At 43.6% G+C, this 23,590-nt stretch overlaps 1 protein-coding gene across 3 annotated transcripts in view; it reads left to right on the top strand.

The window, feature by feature from the left end:
• Window positions 1–9,670, top strand: part of LOC147630388 (putative boron transporter 2) — a 31,749-nt gene extending 22,079 nt beyond the window's left edge. For all 3 annotated transcript variants that reach the window (XM_086810249.1, XM_086810250.1, XM_086810248.1), the window contains exons 13-14: window positions 9,121–9,226; window positions 9,370–9,670. In XM_086810249.1, the coding sequence (XP_086666375.1) occupies window positions 9,121–9,225 (105 nt within the window). In that variant the 3' untranslated portion in view covers window position 9,226; window positions 9,370–9,670. The remainder of the gene's footprint in view (window positions 1–9,120; window positions 9,227–9,369) is intronic.
• The last annotated feature ends 13,920 nt before the right edge of the window (window positions 9,671–23,590 follow it).

The raw sequence follows: 23,590 nt of genomic DNA, 5'->3' as shown, positions 1-23,590 counted from the left end.
AAAGGGTGGCCAAGGTTAGTTATTGGATATAGAGAGTCTCGCGAGTTTGTGAGAGCTCTATGGTCTTGGAGCCTGGATCTAGTGCAGACGTGCACCTGCTTTGTGCAGCCGAGGCCGGCAGCAGTCTCGAGGCCCGCGAGGGCAGCTTCGTGGCGGTATGGGACGTCGCGAGGAGGAGATTGGTCGGTACGTCATCCTAGTTAGCTCAGCTCGTGGCTCGGTGGGGACAGCCAAGATTGTGGGCTCGCCCACGGCTGTCATGGTTGGGAGGTGAGTCAGGCCTGCACTCCCTTGCTTGTTTGTTGTTCGTTTGTTTGCAGGATTCGAGTTTCGAACCAAGATCGATCACGAGGGGATCCGTGGGGATTTGACAGTGGTATCAGAGCATACCTCGTGAACGAGCAAGTCGGTAGGTAGAGAAGATGAGGTCGAAGAACGGTATGTGTTAAAAAGCTTGCTGTTTTTTCTGTGCATACTGCAGTTTTCAGATTAGTATGTGTTTTTTCTTCATCTAAGACACCCATGTTGATGGGGGGGATGGTAGTCTAAGTAGGGTTGATTGCTTTTGCAAAGAAGAGGCATGTTTGTGTGTTGAACTGCAGGGAGAGAAACAGAAAAAGCAAGTTTGCTTTCTGTTGAATATTTGAGAGCGAGAGTGGTTGTGAGACGGAGGCACTGGCGGCTGGCGGAGGCACTGGCGGGCTGGTGGATTAGTGCGTTGGCAAGTTGCAGGCGGTGGCTATCGGCGGTGATGGCGCCTAAGGCTAGCCAAGCAGGCGGCCAAGCAGCCAGGCCAGGCCGGCGCCCAGGCCACGTGGCCTTGTGGCCAGGCTTGCGCAGCTAGGCCAGGCCGGCAGGCGCCCACGGCTACGCTACCGTGTTGCGTAGGCCTACGCAAGTTGGCCGACAGCAGCACGTATGACACGCAGGCACCAGCACGCGACGTCAGCAGTCCACGATGGCAGCCCGACGGGTTAATCCAGGAGGAGAAGAAAAAAAAAACCAAGGAAAGCTTATGTTTTTAGCTTTCGTTTTTTTTAGAGTTTAAAATTTTCTAAGTTTTAAAAGACCTTTCTCCAAAGTTTAAAGGTGTTTTTTTTAAAAAGAAAAAAGAATATATATATCCATATATATATATATATATATTTATTCAAGAAAAAAAAACACAAAAGCTAAGCCTAGCTTTTGGAGATTTTTGGGCTTTTGGGAAACCTTTATAAACCCCCTCAAGTGGGCTTCTTGCCACACATCTCTCAAGTTCTCAAGTTTTCAAGCTCTCAAGCTCTCAAGTTCGCTCGCACTTTTGTTGTGCAAAGATCGAATTTTCTCTCCACGTGCCCTCTTTACGATGTCGACCCAAGAATCAGAGTTGGAGCCCCTTGTGGAACGCGAAGGCTTGCCGGCCTACGGAAGGTACCGATGCCGATCTTTTTGACGATTTTGTGTCAAAATCAGATTTCCAAGAGTTCAAAGTAGCTCTCGAAGCTTCTTTGACGGAACGTCAGGCACAAATCGCAACCCAGATGCAAGCTTTGCAGAACTCCATCGCTCTATTGACCACTACCCTCTCTACGTTATCGGGTATGGATACCTTGGCTTCAGCTTTAAGCCCCAACATTACTCCGGAGCCGTTCGGGGGCGAGCAAAAGCAACGAACCAAGGAGATCGTGGACACGTGGCTACATAAGTGGCAAGTTCACTTTCAGTTTCATCCATATGATGATGGAAAGAAGATCCAGTTAGCAGCAGGTTTCTGTCCGGCAAAGCTTTGCTTTGGTGGAAGGAACTCAACCCTAAGCCAACGACTTGGGCACAATTCGAAGACGTCTTCAAGAAAGAATTCCTCAAGAAAGAGGATGATTACGATGTTGTTGCCCGGTTTTCAGCTTTGACCATGACCTCGCAGCACCTCACTTATGAGGTCTACCTCCAGAAGTTTCGTGACTTGCAGATGAAAGCTACAAAGATGGATCCCACTACTCTGTTGGGGTTTTTCGTAGCTGGTTTACCAGACTCGTACCGATTACAGGTAAAAAATAACAAATGTAAAACATTGGACGAGGCCATTCATTCAGCTCGTATCTATGATGATACGATGGTCTCTTCCAAGTCGAAACCCGTTACCGAGCAGGGGAACAAGCATAAAAGAAAGTTCTCTGCACCTATGGCTAACACGACAGAAGGAAAGTCTTCGGACCAACCTTCGAAGAGTTCCAATTCGACACCAGCGAAGAAGAAAGGACTCCTTGGGGCTTTGAAGCTCAAGAAGAGGCAGCTAACTGACAGGTACGTCAATTACTGTACTTTCTCGCCCTAGTACTTGTTCTGATTGTCTGTTCAATTCTAAGGTATTTGGCATGCATGATCTTCTCCGAGTTTATGGAGAAGTGAATGGTCATAAAATTCACATTCTTTTAGACCCTAGCAGTTCGCATAATTTTGTTAACTACAAACTTGTGCAGAAATTGAGTCTTGATACGACACTCAGCGACCATACCTATGAGGTACACCTACCTGCGGGAAGGCAAGTTTGGGATCGCAAGGTGGAGATGCTTCCAATCCAGATTCAGGACTCCAAAGATACTCTGGAATGCTATGTTATGCATCTGGAAAATATAGACTTGTTATTAGGGATTGAGTGGTTTAAGACTCTTGACGTCCAGATAGATTGGTCTAGTCATATTTTTTCTTTTCAGCATAGGGACACCAAGTATAGTATTTTAGGTGATTGTATCCATCCCTCTCAGGGACCTCTTGTAAATACAATTGATTTTGGAAATATAATGGATTCTTCTTTCTATACCGCTTTCCATTGTGTATTGATTCCACTTTCTTCTTTTCTCATCCCTTCCATGGATGTGAATGAATTAAGTGTCTTTGAAAGCAAAGAATTCTAGAAGATACTTCATTCATTTCAAGATGTATTTCCTAAGGAACTGCCATCGGGTTTACCACCTTAACGGACAGTAGATCATCGTATTGACTTGATCCCTGGTGCTCATCTTGTGAGTATTCCACCTTATAGGATGAGCCAAGCTGAGGAAGATGAGTTGGCTAAATAACTCGAAGATTATTTGAGGATGGGCCAGATCCGTCCAAGTAAATCACCTTGGGGTGCACCTGTGTTGCTTAGGAAAAAGAAGGACAATACCTGGAGAATGTGTATAGATTACAAGAGATTGAACAAGCTGACCATTAAGAACCGTTATCCTCTCCCTAGATCAGATGACCTGATTGACCGGTTAGCAGGAGCGAAATATTTCACGAAGATAGATTTACGTACTGGCTATCACCAGATACGTATTCATGAAAGACATGTCGAAAGAACCACCTTTCAGACTAGGTATGGCCATTACGAGTTTCTCGTATTACCTTTTGGGTTAACCAATGCTCCAGCCACTTTCCAGCAAATGATGAACGATCTTTTTCGTGAACATTTGGGAAAATTTATGGTGGTGTTCCTGGATGATATTTTGATATATAGCCGTACTCTTGAGGATCATGTCAGACACCTCACGATTGTCTTATCTATTTTAAGACAGAATCGACTATATGCTAAGTTAAGTAAATGTGAGTTCTTTATGATCGACATCACAAGATCACTAGAGATGGATTGAGCATTGACTATGATCGAGTTCAGAAGGTTTTGGACTGGCCTATACCACGAACAGTGAAACAACTTCGTTCTTTTCTCGGTTTTGTTGTTTTTCTTCGGAAATATGTACGGGAGTACTCTCAGCTCACACTACCGATGACCGACTTATTGAAAGGTCGTGGACGTAAGTCAAATCAACCTATCACTTGGAATAACGATTTGGATATGGCCTTCAGACTTTTGAAAGATAAAGTCAAGGAAGCACCTATCTTAGCATTGCCTAATCCTAGTCGGGTTGCTTTTGAAAGTAAAAAGCTAGACGACACTCAATCTCGTTGGCCAACCCTTGAGAAGGAGCTTTATGCTGTGATTCATGCGCTCAAGGTTTGGAGATATTATTTATATGGCTCCAAGTTTGTGGTATTGACTGATCATCAGTCAATCAAGTATGTGTGTGATGCGGATGATTTGAGAGGAAGGAAAGCTCATTGGGCAGAGTTAATGCAAGATTTTGATTTTGAGATCCGTTATCGGAAAGGGTCCATGAATAGTATTGCAGATGCGCTTAGTCGGATTAGAGAGGTGAATACTTTGTCGTTCACCGAGATTTCTACTGACTTATTTCAGTCATTGAGAGGGCTTTGCAGGACTGATAGTTATTTTGGCCCATTTTGGCAGAAGATCCAGGACGGGAGCTCATTGATTGACCAAGACTCGATGACTACGCAGTCTACTATTCAGGCTGCAGGAGGCTAGTGGATGATTCGGAATGGTTTGCTATTCCATAATGACAAAATTTGTGTACCACAGATCCCGGACATTAGGTCCAAGATTCTTAAGGAGTGTCACTCACGACGCCCCTTCTGCTGGACACCCTGGGGTACACAGGACGCTATCGTTAGTGAAACACACTTTTTATTGGCCGAAGATGAAAGGGTATGTAGAAGATTATGTTCTCAAGTGTCAGATTTGTCAGGCAAATAAAGCTGAACGCTTTAGACAGGCTGGGTTGTTGCATCCTTTGCAAATCCCAGGTAATAAATGGGAAAGTATTTCCATGGATTTTATTACCGGATTGCCAAGAACACATCAAGGTCACGATTCTATTTGGGTTGTGATAGATCGCTTGACAAAAATGGCTAGATTTTTACCGACCCGGAAGACTATTACAGCTACGCAATTAGCTCGACAGTTTATCGAGCAATTGTTTAGACTGTACGGGTTACCGCAGGACATAGTCAGTGATAGGGATCATCCTCAATCTGATGGCCAGACTGAAAGAGTGAATCAGATTTTGGAGGATATGCTTCGAGCATATGTATCCAAAAGACAGAGTTCATAGGAGGATTATCTGTCAGAATATGCAGCGGAGATGATGACCAAATCTGAGAACACAAGAGCAAAAACGCAGGCAGAAAAACAACACAAGAGAGAGACAGATGTAGGCGTGTAGCTCTGCTCTATATACACAAGAAGATCCCGAGGAATGATACAAATGAGGTATGGGGGCTGAGGATCTATATATACCCCCCTAGAGGGCAGTCGGCCAGCATAAGGAAAAGCCCACGACTGATAAAAAGGTCCACGACTGCATAAATGCAGTCGGCCAGCAATCTGGTGCCCAAAACTGATCAAAACCAGTCGGCCAGCAGCAAGAGTGCCCACGACTGATAAACATCCAGTCGGCCAGCACTATACTGCTCTTGGCACCCTCTGGCAGCCCTCCCAAGCCTCAGAAAAATGAAAAAAAATAGGAAAAAAATAGGAAAAAAATACGGAGAGTGGGGAAAAATGGGAAAACACCTCATAAGGGCGGGCACACCCACAACAAAGGCCCTGGTGTATAAAACTAGACAGGAGATGACTTCTAACACCCCCTCTCAGCTCCTGGCTGTGTGACCAACCACTGGGAGCTGGGGTGCCGCCTGAGCAAATCCTGAGAGCGACTTCGTGAAGAGGTCCACCGTACTGTCCTCCGTCGAACAGAACTCCAGCAAGATGTCATCAGCAACGATCTGTTCACGAACAAAGTGCCTCTGGATGACCATGGGTTCCTCCAATGGAAGCCCAAACCTGCAATGTAACCTCCTGCTGCTGCTCCGTAAAACTGCTCCTGGGCCTGAAGTAGATCCCCTTGTGTCCGGATCTCCTCCCCAAACCGAGTCACTCCAACCGTGGAGTCGGACTCTATCCAACAATCCCCCTCCTGTGTACAAGAGTCCATGATCCTTCGCATGCCGCAGAAACCACAGGAAACGCAATCCTGCCTCCCAAAGAGACATCTGCAACCATGAGCTCAACTGCCTTATCAGGAAGCTCCCGTCCAATTTGGTGTCCATCAGCCAGATCAATGAACCATACAGCTTCTGAGTCACAGAGACATCACACTGCTCACAAGGATCAACACCTATTACGGTGCACAAGCAAGTCCTGGAAACCTCCTGAAGACCACGCAAGGCCTTCTGAAACCTGTCAACTACCCCCTCTGAATCCGGAACCACAAAGCTTGGAGAAACCACCTCCTTCTGCAAGTAAGCACCTGCCACCTGCCTGGCTTTCCAAAAGGTCCCCGTGGAAAGAACATCCTCAACTACTGGAAGTTCTATGTCCCGAACACTACGAGACATCAGAGCATAAGTGACCTGTTCAACTTCCTCTGACTCACGAACACAAGAACTACCAACATCAGTACTGGGAAGTTTCTGCCAACTGCTGCCATCTAATATTGGCAAGCTATCCACCACCTGGTCTCAGAAAGCCTGCACTTGCAGCGTATCCACACTTGAGTAGCCATTACCAGACTGCCACTCATCACAATCCTGAGGACCTGGGAGAGAGAGTGCTGAAAGCCTGTAAACTCCATTCTCCACTCCACCTTCCCAAACCACTTGGCCTGTTGCTTTGTCCCGGAGAGCAACAAAACGCTCATCAAACTCCACCCGTACGCCAGTCTTGCAAACCTGATGCACTGACAACAGATGAAAACCAAGTGCGGGAACATGCAACACCTGGGAGGAATGCTTCCCCCCTCTGCCATCGGGAATTATCTCCATCCTGCCCTCACTGTGAACTGGGATAGTGGACGTATCCCCAGTAAGAATATGACCAGAAAGCCTGCAGAGATCCTGTAAACCAGAACGGGAAGGAGTCATGTGCCTGGAAGCACCACTATCGAGAATCCACTCCCGGGTATCCGTTGCGGAGAGTCCTCCAATCTCCTCCCTGCCTGAAGAAAATGAAACATCCGTGTCCATCACCTCCAGGTGCACAAAAGCCGGAGTCTTCATGATTGCTGAGGAGTCTTCACCCTTCTCGGTCTTCCGCTTGGGACACTGCCTCCAGTAGTGGCCTTTCTCGCCACAATCATTACAGGTCCTCTCTACCTTCAGTTTCTCGCGGTCACTAACGGACATCTTCTCAGAAGACTTCTCCGACGAAGCCTTCCCCTTGCCCGTGTTACGGCCTTTCAACCGTTGGCCAGTTAAGGCCTCCGAACCTCCATCCTGAGGAGGATTCATGAATCGTTCCTCCTGGTCCAAGACCATGGGCACAAGCTCCTCCCACGTGATGGTGCTGAGCCTGCCACCACTGGTAATCAACGACAAGTAGAATGCTGAGTACGAAGAGGGCAAATGTGACAGCAACGTGATGGCCATGTCCTCTGACGATATCTCCTTCCCAGCCTGAAGAACTTCCTGCTGAAGAGCCTGCAGCTTGTTAATATGCTCCCGCATCGTCGACGACTTTGCAGGGCTCATAACCCGCATCTGTACTTCCAAGGAAATCCTCTTCATGGGCGATACCCTGTTGTAAAGTGAGGCCAAATGCTGCCATATACCTCTGGCCAGCGTCATGTGCTTTACATGATTGATTACCTGTGGTGTGCAGTTGAGGAAAGTAAACGAACGGACCCTGGCGTTGACGCGATCCCACATCTGCGTCTGGGCCTCCCGGTCCTTTCGGATCGACGGTAACTCCCCTTCCTCTACTTCTGGCCGTGGAACACCAACAACGACGAAATCGGCGAGGTCGTAAGACTCCAGAACGGATTCCATCATCATCTTCCATATGCCGTAGTTGCTCCCGTCCAACTGACGGTCCACCGGGAACGTGGGGAGTTTGGATGGCGACATGCAAATGCATATGACTCAAATTCCATGAAATAATGACTGCTGATTGTACGGCTGGGATATGGCCTTTAACAACCAGTGAAGGGGGGACAAGCATCCATTCCTGGCCGTCATTGGGAATGGATTCCGTCCTGCTGGTTTCTCAGGCTTGGAAAGTGAGATGATTGAACGGGTTCTCAAAGACCCGTCCTTGATGAGACACCCAGCAGCCCTGGTATGCAGACTCATAAGAAATCGGTGCAATGGCAACTTACCTTTGCTGATCTTCTGCACGCTGCAATATGTGCTCCATGGTTGGTCCTAGCTGCAGCCGGCACCCAGCTACCCATGTGAAACTAGCCGGAAAAACTTGATGTATGTGTTTAGCCTGCATCTACAGCCACCTCCGCCACCAAAATCCCCGTGTTTGTGCTATGCGACAGGCTTTCCCTCTCAGAAACTGCGGAGCCCCGTTGCTAGAAGAAAAACGGTGTATTTGCACCGGCTCAGATATTAATTACTTTAAGGAATGGATTTTTATATATTTTCATTGAAAAATATGCTTTTTTCGAGCACTATCATTATCGAGTTGGGGAAGGTTTCCCCACAAGCTATGAATGTAAAATTTCACAACATTTATCTAGAAAATGCACAATTTTTTTTAAAGCTACATTACAATTTAAAAAAACTTGATTTGTTGTTCCCAATCCCTCTCTGCTCAGACCACAACCCCACATCTTTATGGACCAATTCATACCTCTAGTTTATAGCTCGTTTGGAATACTTTAGAGTAGAATAACTTTGTTCATGCTACATCATATGCTTCACAACCTACTCTAAGAATACCTGCATTCAATTTCAAATTTCTTGCAAATAGGGCACCAAAATATTGTTTTGCACATTTCCATTAAATATATTCTGTGAGTTTTCAAGAGGTTTTATTTTAGTATGTAATGATTAATGCTTGAAAAAGTCAAAGAAATGATAACCCTCCTTGTCCTTTCTATTTGCATGATGCACCCATGCCCTTTTTATTTTCATGCATTCACCCATGTCTTTCTCTATTTAAGGTCTCACAATTCTCTATAAAAGACCTCAAGGGCTCATTCTACAAGTAGAAAAGAGAGGGGGGGGGCAGCTCATGTACTAAGGTTGTATTAATTAAATGTCACATTTAATTAATACAGCTATGATAATTTTACTAAGGAGGTACTATTCAAATGAAGAGTTGTTAGGCTAGTATCTTGAAATAAAATAATTACTTTAATTTATCAAAGTCTTTAAAGCAGAATAGCCACTTTAAACTTGTCCATATCTTTTATAGAAGTGTGTGTGTGTGTGTGTGTGTGTGTGTGTGGAAGGGGGTGAAGAGGAGGGAGGGAGGGGGTATTACATAAAAATTGGTGTTTTACATAGGAAGCTAGCGCACAAGACCTAGGAAGCACTGACAGAGCTGATTCGGTAGACCAGATCGTCAGGCCCATTGAAGAAATAACGCATCACCATTTCATTGCCTCCTAAAGTGAGTGATTATGTCTAATTGGGTTTTTGTAATGCATTGGCTCCATGAATGAGTTTATGTTCTAATGGCACGTGTAGCTACTAACAAATGTTTAAAGGGCTGGTACTATATATTAATTAATTCATGAGGTTATGGACATGCAGGATGATGATGCATTTGGGCCTTATACTCTTTCCTAGAGATTAGAGAATACATATCTCAAGAATTTTATTGAATCCTTTAAAAGGATTCTTTTTTCTCTCCTTTAAATGGAGAGCTTCACTCGCAAGGCACAAATCCTTTAGAGGCTACCTTACTTCTTATTTGTTCTTCTTTGTTAATAGTTATAGTATTTGTAATTCTCAAATTAAAATTTATGAACATTATAAAATTTATCGCCAAGTAATTGTACATTCATTTTTATGTTAAAAAATTATAGTTCTCTTATGTTTAATAAAATCTTTGGTATCTCAAATTATTGCCTTTATTTTTTGCTTGTGTTTTGTTAACCACTCCGTAGGTTAACATGGTGCTTTGCCATCTTACTACCCACTCCAAAAACGGGCACTTATGTTTTGTAAGACGGCCCTCGAATATATAAAGTGGCTTTACGTTATGCTTAATGTCAAAGTTTAAGGACACCATGCACAAACTTTGCTTGACTAGTAATAGTGGGCAGATCATTTTTAAGTTTGGCAAGCCTAGTAGGAAAACTAGTCACTTGTATATATGTCATTTTTGACAATAAGCAACATAATCATTTCCTTGTAATGGTGTAGATCCAATAAAAATCTATGCCTCAAAACAATTCTTGATCATGGATTGGGAATTGTTTATTATGGTGATGGTGGTCGTTGCTTCTATGTATGGTGTGAAGGGAGGGTGGCCTAACAAGGTCCATGTCTCCCAAGACAAAACATTGTGGCTAACCTTGATGTCTACCAAGGTTGGCCACGGAACTAAATGGGCCTTTCTAGAGGAACTCTAGCTCAAAGCGAGTAGTTGGCTGTAATAAACATTGGCTTACGTTCTTCACCTGAGTCGCAAAAATTTACGTCTTTGACCTTGGTGGGGTCATCGTATGAAGCATGTAGCTCTCCTCTCGGGATTCTTTGTGCCTTCTTATTGTGTACCACTCTCATCTCCTTGATGTTCTAGGATTCAAAGTACTCAAGATTTTGCATTAGATCTTCCTCTTGAGGTTCGGCGAGCTCTTTGGGTTTTCATTCCTTCTCTACCTCTGACATTATTGAGCTTGCGTCTGGTGACATGGCAAAGCCTGGATTGATTGGATCCTTTATAGACCATAGCCTTAGCTTGAATGGTGACCTTGTTTAGGTTAGCTTCCCACAGTCGGGAATAGGTTTCATGTGAGTCTACGGCCTCAACATAATGAAGCTAGTAACTGTGGGCTTCTTAGGCTTCCATGGGGAGAATATACTTCTTAGGCTTTCTATGTGGTTTTCTCCATCTTGGCCGGGTGACTGTGGGCAATGAAGAAGTTGACCCTTTTGCAAAGGAGTACTCGCTACATGAATCACTAGCTAGCCATGGTTTGAAGTTGCCATCAGCTCCCAAAAGGGATGCTACCTTGAGCAAGAATATGGAGGTTAATTCTTTCCCTTCTAGTCCTACAAACCTTATACCCAATCCTTACAGTCATCAAGATCTAGGAGAGGGTCGTAGTCCTGGTTCCATCCTCAGTATCCAACAACTTGTTGCAACACTTACACATGGTGTGGCGGAAGTGATGTTAGACTCGTTGGTGAGAATGCCTCGACCCATGGGATGAGTCTTTCATGTCTTCAGGTTTATCTTTAAGGAATGATTGCCGTTGCATTTATAAATGTGATTAGTTTCCCAATCATGAACCGGTCTTGCTTCTCTCATGTAAGACCTTCCAAGGAACATCATATGTGACCCCCCTTCTCTGAAAATCCATCATCACAAATGTGTCATGGAAGATTTAGTCCAAAAGTCTTGATCTTTGAATCTTGTCGGACACGTAAGGGTTTGGTTGTGTTCTTGTCTCCATAAAGTTTACCAAAAGGCTTATGCTTACGAGTGGTGGGCTACCCCAGGTCTCCCAATAATCCTTGGTGATTATGTTGACACCAACACCACCATCCAATATCATGAGCCAAATAGAGTCCCATTGGATAAATCTATAACCTTAAGTAGGAGGAGGGAGAAACAATATAGGATTATAATGCTAAAATCATCATGAGCCAAATAGAGTCCCATTGGATAAATCTATAACCTTAAGCAGGAGGAGGGAGAAACAATATAGGATTATAATGCTAAAATCATCTTACCATCTCTTAGTGAGGGAGGACTCGATGGGAGGTGAAAGTTAGCTTTCCATGGGTCATCATAGTCAACACAAAAAACATTCCAAGGTGATTGGCAACTTTATTTTGTCCCCCCTTCAAAGATATTGCCTCCTTTTGGTAAGGACCATTACACACATCCCTTTCAAATTGGCAGGTCCTAGCCCATCTCTCGGAGTGAGTATAAACCTAGCAAGTGTGACTAATATCAGCTCTGCGGGGGGCTTAGTACACCACAACCTTCTTGTCCTTGGAAGTCCAAGTATTAATAAGTTCTCTTTTGTAACGAAACTCCCAACTTTGGAGAGACTTATCCAATTGGATGAATGGGAACTTAAGATTCCACACAGCTGACCGCCTGAACTTGAAGAGGAGGAGGATGAGCTGTGTCCTAATTGGGCATCCTCCCAAAACCAAAGGGCAACCAAAAGCTTCTATGAACAAGCTGGGAACTCTTTTGAAAGCGATGAAATAGAGACCATGTTACTTGTTATGTACAAGGGATTAACATTCTTACTGAGCGAGAATCCCACAATGAAATTGTGTCTCAAAACCTCGTACCTAACCTTTTCAAGTTGGGTTAATGACCTAAACCACTAGCTTGCATTGCCTTGAAGACAGCTTGAGAGAACAGATCTTGGTGGGATCATCAATCCTTCCCATGGTAGAAAGGTTATAGATGTTATAACCCTACTTTTTATGAGATACAAGTGAGAAAGGATGTTTTTTATGAGATGAGTAGTTGGTGTACTACAGTAAAGGATTCCATAGAGGCTAATGTAAACAAAAATGTTGTTGTAGCCAAATGGAGAGCAGAAAAAATTGAATGCAAGTGGGTCTATAAAGTTAAATAGAATTTAGATAGGTCTGTGAGAGCAAGTACAAGGCAAGATTGGTAGCCAAGGGATATGAATAGACCTATGGGTTTGGACTATGAGGAGACTTTTAGTCCAGTTGGTTAGGATGGCAAAACTGTGAGAGTAGGCATTACTATAGCTAGGAGAGCGGTCATTGCTATGGCTACAGCTAAGGCAGGATCATGGTCTTTACATTAAATGTAAATAATGCTTTCATACATCATGATTTACGGGAGGAGGTCTACATGGTGTAGCCACCAAGACATGAGGACCATGCACATCCATTCTTCTTATAGGTTGCATAAAGCCTTGAATGATGTAAAACATGCACCTAGAGCATGGACAAAAAAGATAGGAGAGTATATTGTCACTATTGGATTTCATATATTCACATCAAATTTTTCGCTCTATGTGAAAACGACTGACAAGGGCATTGTTCTAGTAGTCATCTATGTTGATGTGGATTTCATATATCCACATCAAATTTTTCACTTTATGTGAAAACGACTGACAAGGGCATTTTTCTAGTAGTCATCTATGTTGATGACTTGATTGTTAGAGGAGACAATGACGTTGACATTCATCATAGGTGTAGATGCTCCTTAAAAGGAAGTTTGAAATGAAGGATCTGGATGAGTTGCAATACTTCCTAGGTATAAAGGTGATTAGATCACATGATGGGATTTGGCTTTTATAGAGGTGGTATGCTTTAAACATGTTATCCAAGTGTCCAAGTATAGGATGACAGGTTGTGAGCAAATCTCATTGCCATCGGAGCATACAATTAGAGCATAACACAAAAAATTAGCTACTACTGCTGCTGTAGATGTATATGATCTTTTAGAGGACCTAGGCACATTGTAGGAAGTTTGATTTTTACATTACTATCACTAGACCATATTTGAGCTATGTTATTAGGTAGATGAGTCGGTTTATGCATGCCTCGAGGAAGCCACACTTGGATGTGGCTATGTAAAGTCCACACAGTACACTATGGAGTTTTGTATGAGGTTGGAATATAGGTATAGGTACATGGATCTATAAATGCAAATTGGTCTAGTAGTGTCTCAAATAGGAGATCTACTACTAGCTTTATGTTTTCTTTTGGGGGTGTTGCTATTAGTTGGAGCATCAAGAAGTGACCAACAGTTTCTTTATCAAGTATAGAGGCTAAGTACATGGGCACTGCTATGGCAGCATGTGAGGTAGCTTGGTTACAAAAGCTACTAGCAAGTATGGGTGAGTCCATGGATGGTTATTGTCATTTATTGTGACAACATGTGTAGTATATTATGCTAGGACGAAACACATTGAGGTGCATTATTACTTTATGAGGGAGAAGGTTCTAGCAAGTGATATGGATGTGGTGTATATTAGCACAGAGAGTCAAGGAGCTCACATCTTCAGCCACTGGGTAACAAAGTGGAATGGTCTCTTCTGAATAATGGGCCCAAGGCCAATTGACCATGCCCATGGACAACACTTATGAAAGTGTGAAAGGCGGTCATGTATATAGGCTACATATACCGTATTTTTGGTACCTTTTGATAATCAAGAATACACAAGTCTTTTTATTATGGGCTACCACACCTCCAAGAAGGAACTCTACACATTCACCTAAAGGATGAGCAATTATTGATCACAACTGTCGTAGGGCACTTACCAATGCTTCGAACTTGAGTCCCTTGAGGCCTCCAAGCTCGCTTGTTAAGCTCCAACCTCCACGCTCCACCTCCACGCTGTCACACCGTAGAGTCGTTCGCACCGTCGCATAAGGCAATCACTCTCTCTCTCTCACTCTCTCACACAAGCATAAAAGAGGAACAATGCTAGAAGGCTCTCTTTCTCCTTCAATCACTCTCAAGACACAAGGGAGAGCTCTCTATAGCACAAAGGAGATTGTGTCTTTTCATTATGAGAAAATGCCTTATATACATTTGGCCCTTATTCACACTTGGGCACCCAAAACTTACTTACTAGGCCTTGGGTGGCCAATATCTCATAATGTACAACTTTTATAGTGTCGTTTCATGACACTTATTAATGTCCTCAATTGGAGGATCATGTATGTTAATCCAAAATGGAATTAACATCCCCCCTTTCTAATGTAGGTGTTCTGTCCGCAGAACCCGTTACCGAGGTCTTAAGACCTGGTCACCGAACTCATGTCGGTAGAAGTTCCTCTTGGATTGGAACTTCTTGAGTGTGCGTTGGAATGCTGAATGTGATCTCCAGAATCCTGTATCCACCATGTCTTCGAAAGTGATATGCATGTAGTCTAGAAGACATCGGAGTTGGTGGTAGTAAAGCATGATTCCCCTATCTGATGGCCCTTGTCGAACTTCAGGTGTTTTGCTTCATAGCCATCATAGATCTCCTTTGGTTGGTCTATTAACACCACCACCAATTTCAAAAATCCGACGCTAGCTACAATAGCGGGGTCTGGAATTCTGTGCCATGCCCTGATCCATGTAAGTATCTGTTGTCTTTGTTCCTAAATGTTTGCAAATGTTACTAGTATAATAATGGGGAAGTTGTAGCACACATGCGAGTTGCGCCTCTTGGCTTCCTGAAATTCAAGCGGCGTCCATCTTCTTTTAACTAGCATGTATAATGGATCGACCCGCAGTGTTGGTAGTGCGCCCCCAACTGCACCTCCTAGGGCTGTTGATCCCCTGCTCCCAAGTGCACCTAGCTAGGTACGCAGTGCCTCCCCTGCAGAAGCTCATGAAGTTGTAACTTGTCATAGTCCGCAAAGTGGGAATCATAGTGGGATTTTGTGTAAAACTTCTTGTGAAATTCCAAAATTGCCAAGTACTCCTTCCTCTAGTCTCTGGCTGTATTCCAAAATCTTGCAATTGTGGGTGCTCTTCATTGGTGATTATGATGGTGTAGCCACCTCTAGTGTGCACAGGATTTGCTTTCCTCCATCTTCTGAAACAGTGCTGATCATGAATGTAACAATCCTTATCTCGAGCAAATAAGCTAAGTGAGGATTTGCGAGCTTCGTATGCTTTGCCACATTTGCCCATAATGTACCCTCTCCGGCCAATGGAAGTAGTCCTTCTAAGTCAGGGCGTGGGGCGCGGAGAGGGTATGGTACATTATGCTATTTTGTTGGAGTGATTTCTGAATATGCGTCTGGCATGATTCGGCGTGTGGGCTCAAATGGAATGATCTGCATGAGTACCTTGAACATTAACTTTGGCTTCAAAAGAGGATTGCCCGCATGAATGAACCCCTTGTAATCTGTAGAAGCTAACAAAGAATCCAAGATGGTATCATCAATAAATGCTTCAAGATTATCGTGCGGGATGGTGTGTCATACCTCTTGAGAGTGTCGTGTTGGAGATGGGTGAGGTGCCAGTACCTCCTCGGGGGCGAGAGTGTTAGTGGAAAAATCTATCTTGAGAGGATAGAAAGATGAGAAAATGCAGTCAGCTTGAGAGGTGTTAGTAGTAAGTGGCATGTTAGGATATGGGTTGAGTAGCTTACTAAGTGACATTAGAATAGACAGGGTAAGTTGATTTTGAAAATGAAGAAGAAGATTCTTCTTGACCCTGACCTGTGCTAGGGGGTGGATGGCTAGGCTTATGAGACTTAATAAAGTCTTGTAATTCTAAAATTTCTTTGGCATTGATAGTGGGACATTCTATGTGGGTAGCATCAAGATTGTATTGCACATTGGTTAGCATGGCTTCTAAATGTTTGTAGATATTAGTGTAGAGTTTTAGAATGTCAAAAGGATGATATAGAGTGGACTCACATAGATTTAGATGTTGGTGAGTGTTATATACCTCTAGCCACCCATGACTTATGACCCATTGGTAACTATGTGCTACTACCTCATAGTTGGCGAGCGTCTCTGGAATGTCATCTGGGACAAACAGGTCTAATTTTTCCACACTGTTGTCCAAAATTTTTGAGTTTTGGAGAACACGACACCAACTACAAAGGTTTAGTACGATTGAATGTAGAGGGTAGAAAAAGATGTCCTAGGGATTAGTTAATACTGTCTCCCCTCAAAATTTCCATGATTACGGTAGAAGAATCGTCTCTTTCAGTATTTTGTTTGATTAATGTTAGTTCTCCTCGGCCTATATCTTCAAATAGATTTATATCATACTGAAGTAGAGAGAATGTTAGTGTAGAAAAAAACAAGGAAAGAGTTTGAGGAGGGGCCCGAGGAGTTACTGACATAGCTGACCCAACTCAGAGGTGCGCTCAAGGTGGAGATGGAGATCACTAGGGTCTGGCCACCACTGACTTCTTTCTTGGATCACCAATTGATGCTCGAGCTCTTGTAGGCAGGAGTCTGTGTTGCTAAGGAGGTTTGAAATTGACGTTTCTCTGACTATCCTTGTAGCATCTAAATCTTCGAATCTTCTTGGGCCCGCCGCGCGGTTGCTTCCCTTTCCTGAGCTTTGGTAATTTGTTGGAGTCTTTGGGCCGCCATCCTCTGAGTGTCTTGTAGTTGTTGTGTAAGCTGCATCATTGTCTCTTGGTGTGCCAACTCTTTCCTGCGTGCTTCTGCTTGGCTTGCACTTATTGTTTCATTAAGAGCTCTAATCTTTTCTACATGAGCCTTGTTGGTTTGTTCCCTTTCATGCTGTAGATGGTTTACCCTCTCCTCCTCTGCTTTGAACTATGTTGTTAGCTACATGATTTGGTATTGCAATTCTTCTTCCTTGGCCCTGGCATTGGCTTGGAACTCCTGTACTTGTGCATGAAGTGTCGTGAGTTCCTTTATGTGGGTGACTTCTTTCTGGAGCTTGTTCCAATTTGGCATTGAGTTCAACATTCTCCTTGATCCTTTGTACTATTGTTTGGCTTAAGACCATGTTATTATTCTCCAAGGCGTTGTACCTTTTCTCCTACTCCTCTCTGTAGCTTTCAAACTCTTCATGATGACATCTTTGTGGGTAGCCTCAGCTGCTTCCAAGTTTGCTTTAACCTTTGTACTTGTGTGGATGCATCTTTTACCTACTTCTAGAGGGTGATGTTATGGTCGTGGAGCATATGTGTTGTTAGGAGAGGTGGCACTGCCAAACCTTTTGTTCTTGTGCCCACATTGCATTTGTGCTTGATTCTGTCTCTCCAACCCAGTCTGTGGTTGGTTGAGCAGCTCGTCAAGTCCTTCCATGGTCTCGTGTAAGAATTGTTGATAGTCGATGTTCTGTAGGGAGGCCAGCTGGGGCAATCTTTTTTCATCTTCCAATCTTCTCCTCTTGCTTGGACTTGATGGCTCTGGAGTTCTTTGTCTTTTACTTGCTTCCATGGGGGCCTCTGGTTCCTGTACGAGGCCTGTGGGTGGCTGCCTCCACATCTTTTCTTTCCTCAACTCTTGAATTAGCGTTGTGTGTTCTGGAGCTCTCTGTTGGTGTGTCTGCAAAACTTGATTATTTGAGAGGAGATAGGTCTGTAAATACGAGTTGTGCTGGGCTTGTTGGAGGACTGATTTGTTGCCGGGGTTCCTGTGTGGTATGGCTGTGAATATTCTCGAAGTGCCTCTTGGTAAGTGCGGATTTCTGTGGCCACTTCCTCCTCTAGTCTTTGTGACTCAGCAGCAACATCTGTAAGCACTCCCCTCTGTTTTCTTCTTGTGCTCTTTCTTGATCTGTTTTATAATCTCCGTGGTTTCCATCAAGATAGCTTGCCCTTCTTACACATCAATTTGTTAATTTGGGCTGGTCTGGTAATAGTGCCAACTGCATTTACTCCTCTGGTTCGGGCTCCTTGAGAGGCTTTTTTGCTACGTGATTGAGAACCTGTGTGAGGAGGGATGGGTTACATATCTTCGATTGGTGGGCTTTCAAGTAATTCTCCATCTCCTTATGTAGATAGTATGCCCAATCGTCCTCTTTCTCCTCATGTACTTTTGCAATCCGGTTGAGAATGACTCTATTGTATTTGTCCCATTGGCTTTACTTGCATCATCAAAGACATGGCCCTGCAAGCTTTCTCTGTAGCCTCATCTTGGATATTCTCGTACTCGGCACCATTCGAATTGTATGAATTATTCTTGAGCATGGCCTCTAGAGGCATCTTATCAATGATGTGTTGGTGGACCTTGATTGCAGCTGGAAGTTGCAGAGCTTCCCTAATGAGTTCCTCTGTGATGAGGAGTTGCTCTGTAGTGCCATTTGCTTTGGTGATTTGTCCTCTTTTGGCCCCCTTGTCGTAGGTCTTTAGGTACTCCGCGTAGAGTTTTGTGTTGATACTTCATGGGAGTACCTGCGCAATCTTACCTAGATCGACTTTGTCCAGTTTTGCTTTAACTTCAGCCTCTTCCAGTATTTGTAGACATTCTGGGCTGTGGTACTAGAGGGCTACCTTTCCATGGGCTGTGTGAGCTTCCTTGCTGGCTGATGATGGTTCCATGGAAGGTTTGGGCATAAGGACCTAAGAAGTTCATCTTCGGTCGTTGTGTTGTCCTTCTTCTCTGACTAGCTAGGGATCCAGTAGCACTGTTGGCTTGAGTTGTAGCTGGGGTCTTGTGGGCTTCGGACTCCGAGACATCAACATCTGTATTAGGCACATAGGATCAGTCTAACGACTGGTGGAGTTGATATCATCTTTTTTCTTTTTCTTTTTCTTTTTCTTTTTCTTTTTTTTAAAAAATGGAAAATATGTTAGTTTAATTGAAGAGTTCGTTAGTGTAGGAGCAATCCTCTAGTGTGTTAATAGTCAGTTCATGGCGTAGAGGAGCAAGGTAGGAGTGAGTACGTGAATGTACAGGTCGTGAAAAGGTCAGGCGTGAAAAGGTCAGTTTTCGTGAAAGGTGTATGGCCGTAAAAAGGTGCGACCGTGAAAAGGTCGGGCGTGAAAGTGTATGGCCGTGAAAAGGTCAGTTTCTGTGAAAGGTGTATGTGGCCGTGAAAAGGTACGACCATGAACACGTCGGGCATAAAAGTGTATGGCTGTGAAAACACAGGCCATGAAAAGGTTAGGCGTGAAAGTGTATGGCCGTGAAAGGTCAGTTTTCGTGAAAAGGTTGGGCGTGAAAGTGTATGGCCGTGAAAAGGTGTGGTCGTGAAAGGTCGGGCGTGAGTGTATGGCCATGAAAAGGTGTGACCGTGAAAAGGTCGGGCGTGAAAGTGTATGGCTGTAAGGTCGGACATGAAAGTGTATGGCCGTGAAAAGGTCAGGCGTGAAAAAGTATGGCCTTGAAAAGGTGTGGCCGTGAAAACGCAATTTTCGTGAAACTGCAGGTCATATTTTTAATCGTTTGATTATGATTGTTTGGTGTATGATTGTTAACTTTATTGAATGATTGTTTGGTGTATGATTGTTAACTTTATTGAATGATGCATACGTGAAGGGCTACGTCATTTGTTTTACCAGTTAATGTGTATGTTCTCAAGATGTCACGATTCTTTGAAAAAAGAAAGAACACAATACAAAACAAAAACAAAAACAAAAAAGAAAAGAAAAGAAGTTGATCAAGCTCCCACCTCGAAGGGGATAGTCGAGAAGGTTGTAAGGAGAAGGCGAGCTCGAGAGATGCACGTTGAAGTGATTCGAACACGATCAGACAATGCACACGATGCAAAATGATGAAAAGAGGAAAGAATCGAATTTATAACGCAGCCATCAGACAGGGCGGCTATCTTAATGAAGAAGGCCACGTGGCACCGCGTGATTGGCCAGTGAAAAATTATCGTTTCACGACGTGAGCCTTTGTCATTTTGTTCACGGCGTGAATGGTTTTGGATTTTGTTCACGGGCGTGAACGTTTTTTTGCAGTTTCACGTGGAATGCATAAGATCGAATACTTTTCATTGTTTCCTATATGCTCAAGCAGTCAAACATGCACATGATGAGTGAAATGATACTTTGCTTACCTCATACCCACTTGTGCAATCATTGGATACATTTTGTTTTATTGCCATGAGAACCAAGGGATCACCTGGGCACTTTTGTTGATGCAGTCGTTTTAGTTCCATGTGGGAGTTTTTTATTGTGCCTTCCACCCAATTGAACAATGTTGTCACTGTGCCTAGTTGTGGAGGGTTTCTATCTCCATCTCCTTGCCGAACTTCTTTGTTTTTACCTTTAGGTTCCTTGTTTAGTCTTGTAGCCAGAGTGGGTACTTTCGTTGCTTTGGCAATTCCCAACCCATTTGGCTGAGTTTTCTTTTTCCTCCACACAAGGGTTGGTGTGGTTCTTGCTTGAGTTAGGAGTTGATGTTGCACGCTCTTACCACCCTCTTTTTGATGAATCGAACTGTTTGTGGTATTGGCCATTGAGTGGAGTTTGGGTACCCATATTGCCATATTTCCTTCATAGTATCCTTGTGCTCGCAATAAGTCCCTTTGAATCCATTGCTTACAGAATCCTTGAGGTCTGTTCGGATGCTTAGAGTCTTGCTAATTGGGTTCGAGTCAGCAAGGTTTGACTTTTGAATTGTTTGCAGGTTCTTCTTAGGGTCTTTATATCATTCATGGTGTCCTTCTTGTCTGGTTGATCTTTAAGTTGATTCTTGGACACCCACTTATATGTACCCTTAGATGTTGGGTATTGTGGGGGCAAGCTTCACGGAACGGATGCTGGTTCTATTCTCTGAGGTGTTGCCACTGCACTCATTGTTTGTTTATCAGTTTATGATGTGCTTTCCTCTATTTGTCAAGTTCCATAAGGGTATGGACATGACCTTATCGCCTGTGCTGCTTAGCAATGCTATTCTTTCTTCCCATTGGATATTGCATTTACTGGCACAGATCCAGGATCATCCTAGAATCACCTCTTCTTCCATGGAACCTGTAGGCATGACAAACACCTTCCTGGCGACCAAGGAATTATTTCTGATGGAAATGTTAACATTTAAATATCCCTCGACTTTTGTGGTTATCAAGTAAACACTACGAACTTGCGATCAGTGGGTTTAAGGTGTGGTTTATCTAATGCTACCCAGGTTTCATACGAGATCAAGTTATGACTTGACCTCGTATCTATTAATGCAATGCTTGTTGCATGGCCTTTAGCTGTAGTAGTAAGTCCCACCTTAAGTCGTGTTGGCTTAATGTTTAGTTCCCCTTCGTCCAAAAGGATCACAGAAGCCATGTTGACATGTATCAGTCTTTTGTGTAGTAACTGTTTGGCTTTGGCCTCCCTAGCCTTAGCCTCTTCTTGTGCTTGCTGGATTTTTTCTTTTGCAAGCTATTTTTGTTGTTTTAAGAGATGTTGCAAGAGCATCTCTTGGGTCAGTGGTCCAAAATATTTTTTTATTTTACTTCCATTGACATAACTCTCCATTTGGATGCTGTCAATTGTCTCAATTTGAACAGAACCCTGAGGTGTGATTTTTAATACTCGGAATGGTCCCAGGTCTCGGTATTTGAGTTTCTTTTTCTTGGCGTTTCCCACACCATACATGAGGACAAGGTTCCCCGTTTCCAGTTCTTTTTGCTTAAGGTTTTTGTCGAACCAATGTTTTCTATGTAGTTTTTCGACCATGAGTCCATGTGATGCTATCAGTCTGGTCTCATCCAGTTTCTCCAAGTCAATTAGCCTTTCAGCTCATGCATTCTCCGTGAGATGCTCTTGTACGACAATCCCTAAGCTTGGGACTAGATATTCCATAGGCATAACTGCTTCAACACTATAAGCCAGACGGAAGGGAGTATATCCCGTCGCTACCTTATATGATGTGCGATAGGCCCAGAGGGCTACTGTCAGCTTATGTTCCCAGTCCCTTCGATTTGCTTCCAAGGTTTTTGTCAAGATAGTATACAAAATCCTGTTTGTACTCTCTGCTTGACCATTGGCCTATGGATAATAAGGTGATGATTTTCGATGGATTACTAAGAATCCTGCAAGTAAATGATCAATCACCTCATTGATAAAATTTGAGCCGTGATCAGTGCTAATTCTAACGAGCATCCGAACCTCAAGATAATTTGCTCGTATAAAAATTTTACTGTTGTTCATGCATCAGCTCTCTTTGAGGCTCTGGCTTCTACCCATTTTGTGAAATAGTCAATGGCCATGATCACATATTGGACTTGGGATGGATGTGCCACTGGACTAATAGGTCCCACAAAATCTATCCCCCATTTCTCGAATAGTTGTCTTACAATAATAGGGGTTAGCGACATCTTGTCCTTTTGTTGTGGGATAGCGAAACATTGACATTCTTCGCATCTTTTGACAAATTCTATGGCATCTCGGAATAACGTAGACGACCATAGTCCTGCTTGAAGCACTTTTCGAGCTGTGATTTCTCCAACAAAATGCCCGTCTGCTATCCCTGAATGAGCTTCTTCCAATATGGTGACGAACTCACCTTCTCTAACGCATCTTCTGAGCACATTATCTTTTCTTAGCCTATATAGCTCTCCCACAAAATCAGTTGATAAGGTGCAGCAAGCTTGATAAGCCACCGTATTTTATCTTTGTTCAAAGGTATTTCCTACGGAAAACCATAAGCTAGATACTCAGATTTCCTCACTCCATTCGGGTACCATGTCCAACTTGAATAAACAAGCATCAGGGAGATCATCATCAACACCAGTTTGCTGGTTCCCCATTTGGAATTCTGGACATGTGGTCGGCCAACACATGCTGTGTCCCTTTCTTACTGTAACTGTAAAGTCGAATTCCAACAATAATAACAACCATCGTGTGATTCTCCCCGTGGTGCAGGGTTTATTTACCAGGTATAGTAAGGCTTGATGGTCCACGAAAAATATGAATTTGTTGGCCAAGAGGTAATGTCGATATTTCTTAATGGTGTAAACCATGGCCAATCCCTCCCTTTGTGGTGGTGTAGTTCACTTCCGCATCATTTAGCTCACTACTAGCGATGTAGACTGGATAGTCCAATTTGAGCTCACCAAGCTAGGCTAGTAGTACGCAACCAATAGCAAAATTTGATGCATCAATATGCACGTGAAATATGAGATCCCAATTAGGGGGTCGTAGAATTGGCGCGCTTGCTAATGCTTGCTTCAGTCGATCATATGCTTCCTGACACTCCTCAGTCCACTCAAAGACAATGACGAGCTTGTACAAGGGTCTGGTTATTTCAGCATAAAAAATTATGAAGTGGCGATAATATCCCACAAGGCCCACAAATCTTTGCACACCCTTATAGTTGGTAGGCGGTGGCAGCTCCAATATCATCTTGACCTTGCTTTTGTCCGTGGATATACCGTTCTTTGAGACAATGTGTCCCAATATCACACCATGCTTGACCC

Source organism: Cibotium barometz, chromosome 16, assembly GCF_041138505.1.
Source record: "Cibotium barometz isolate CiBa-2024 chromosome 16, ASM4113850v1, whole genome shotgun sequence".
Taxonomy (NCBI): Eukaryota; Viridiplantae; Streptophyta; class Polypodiopsida; order Cyatheales; family Cibotiaceae; genus Cibotium; species Cibotium barometz.
The sequence above is the reverse complement of the archived record's forward strand: the minus strand, read 5'-3'. Positions and strand labels throughout refer to the sequence as shown.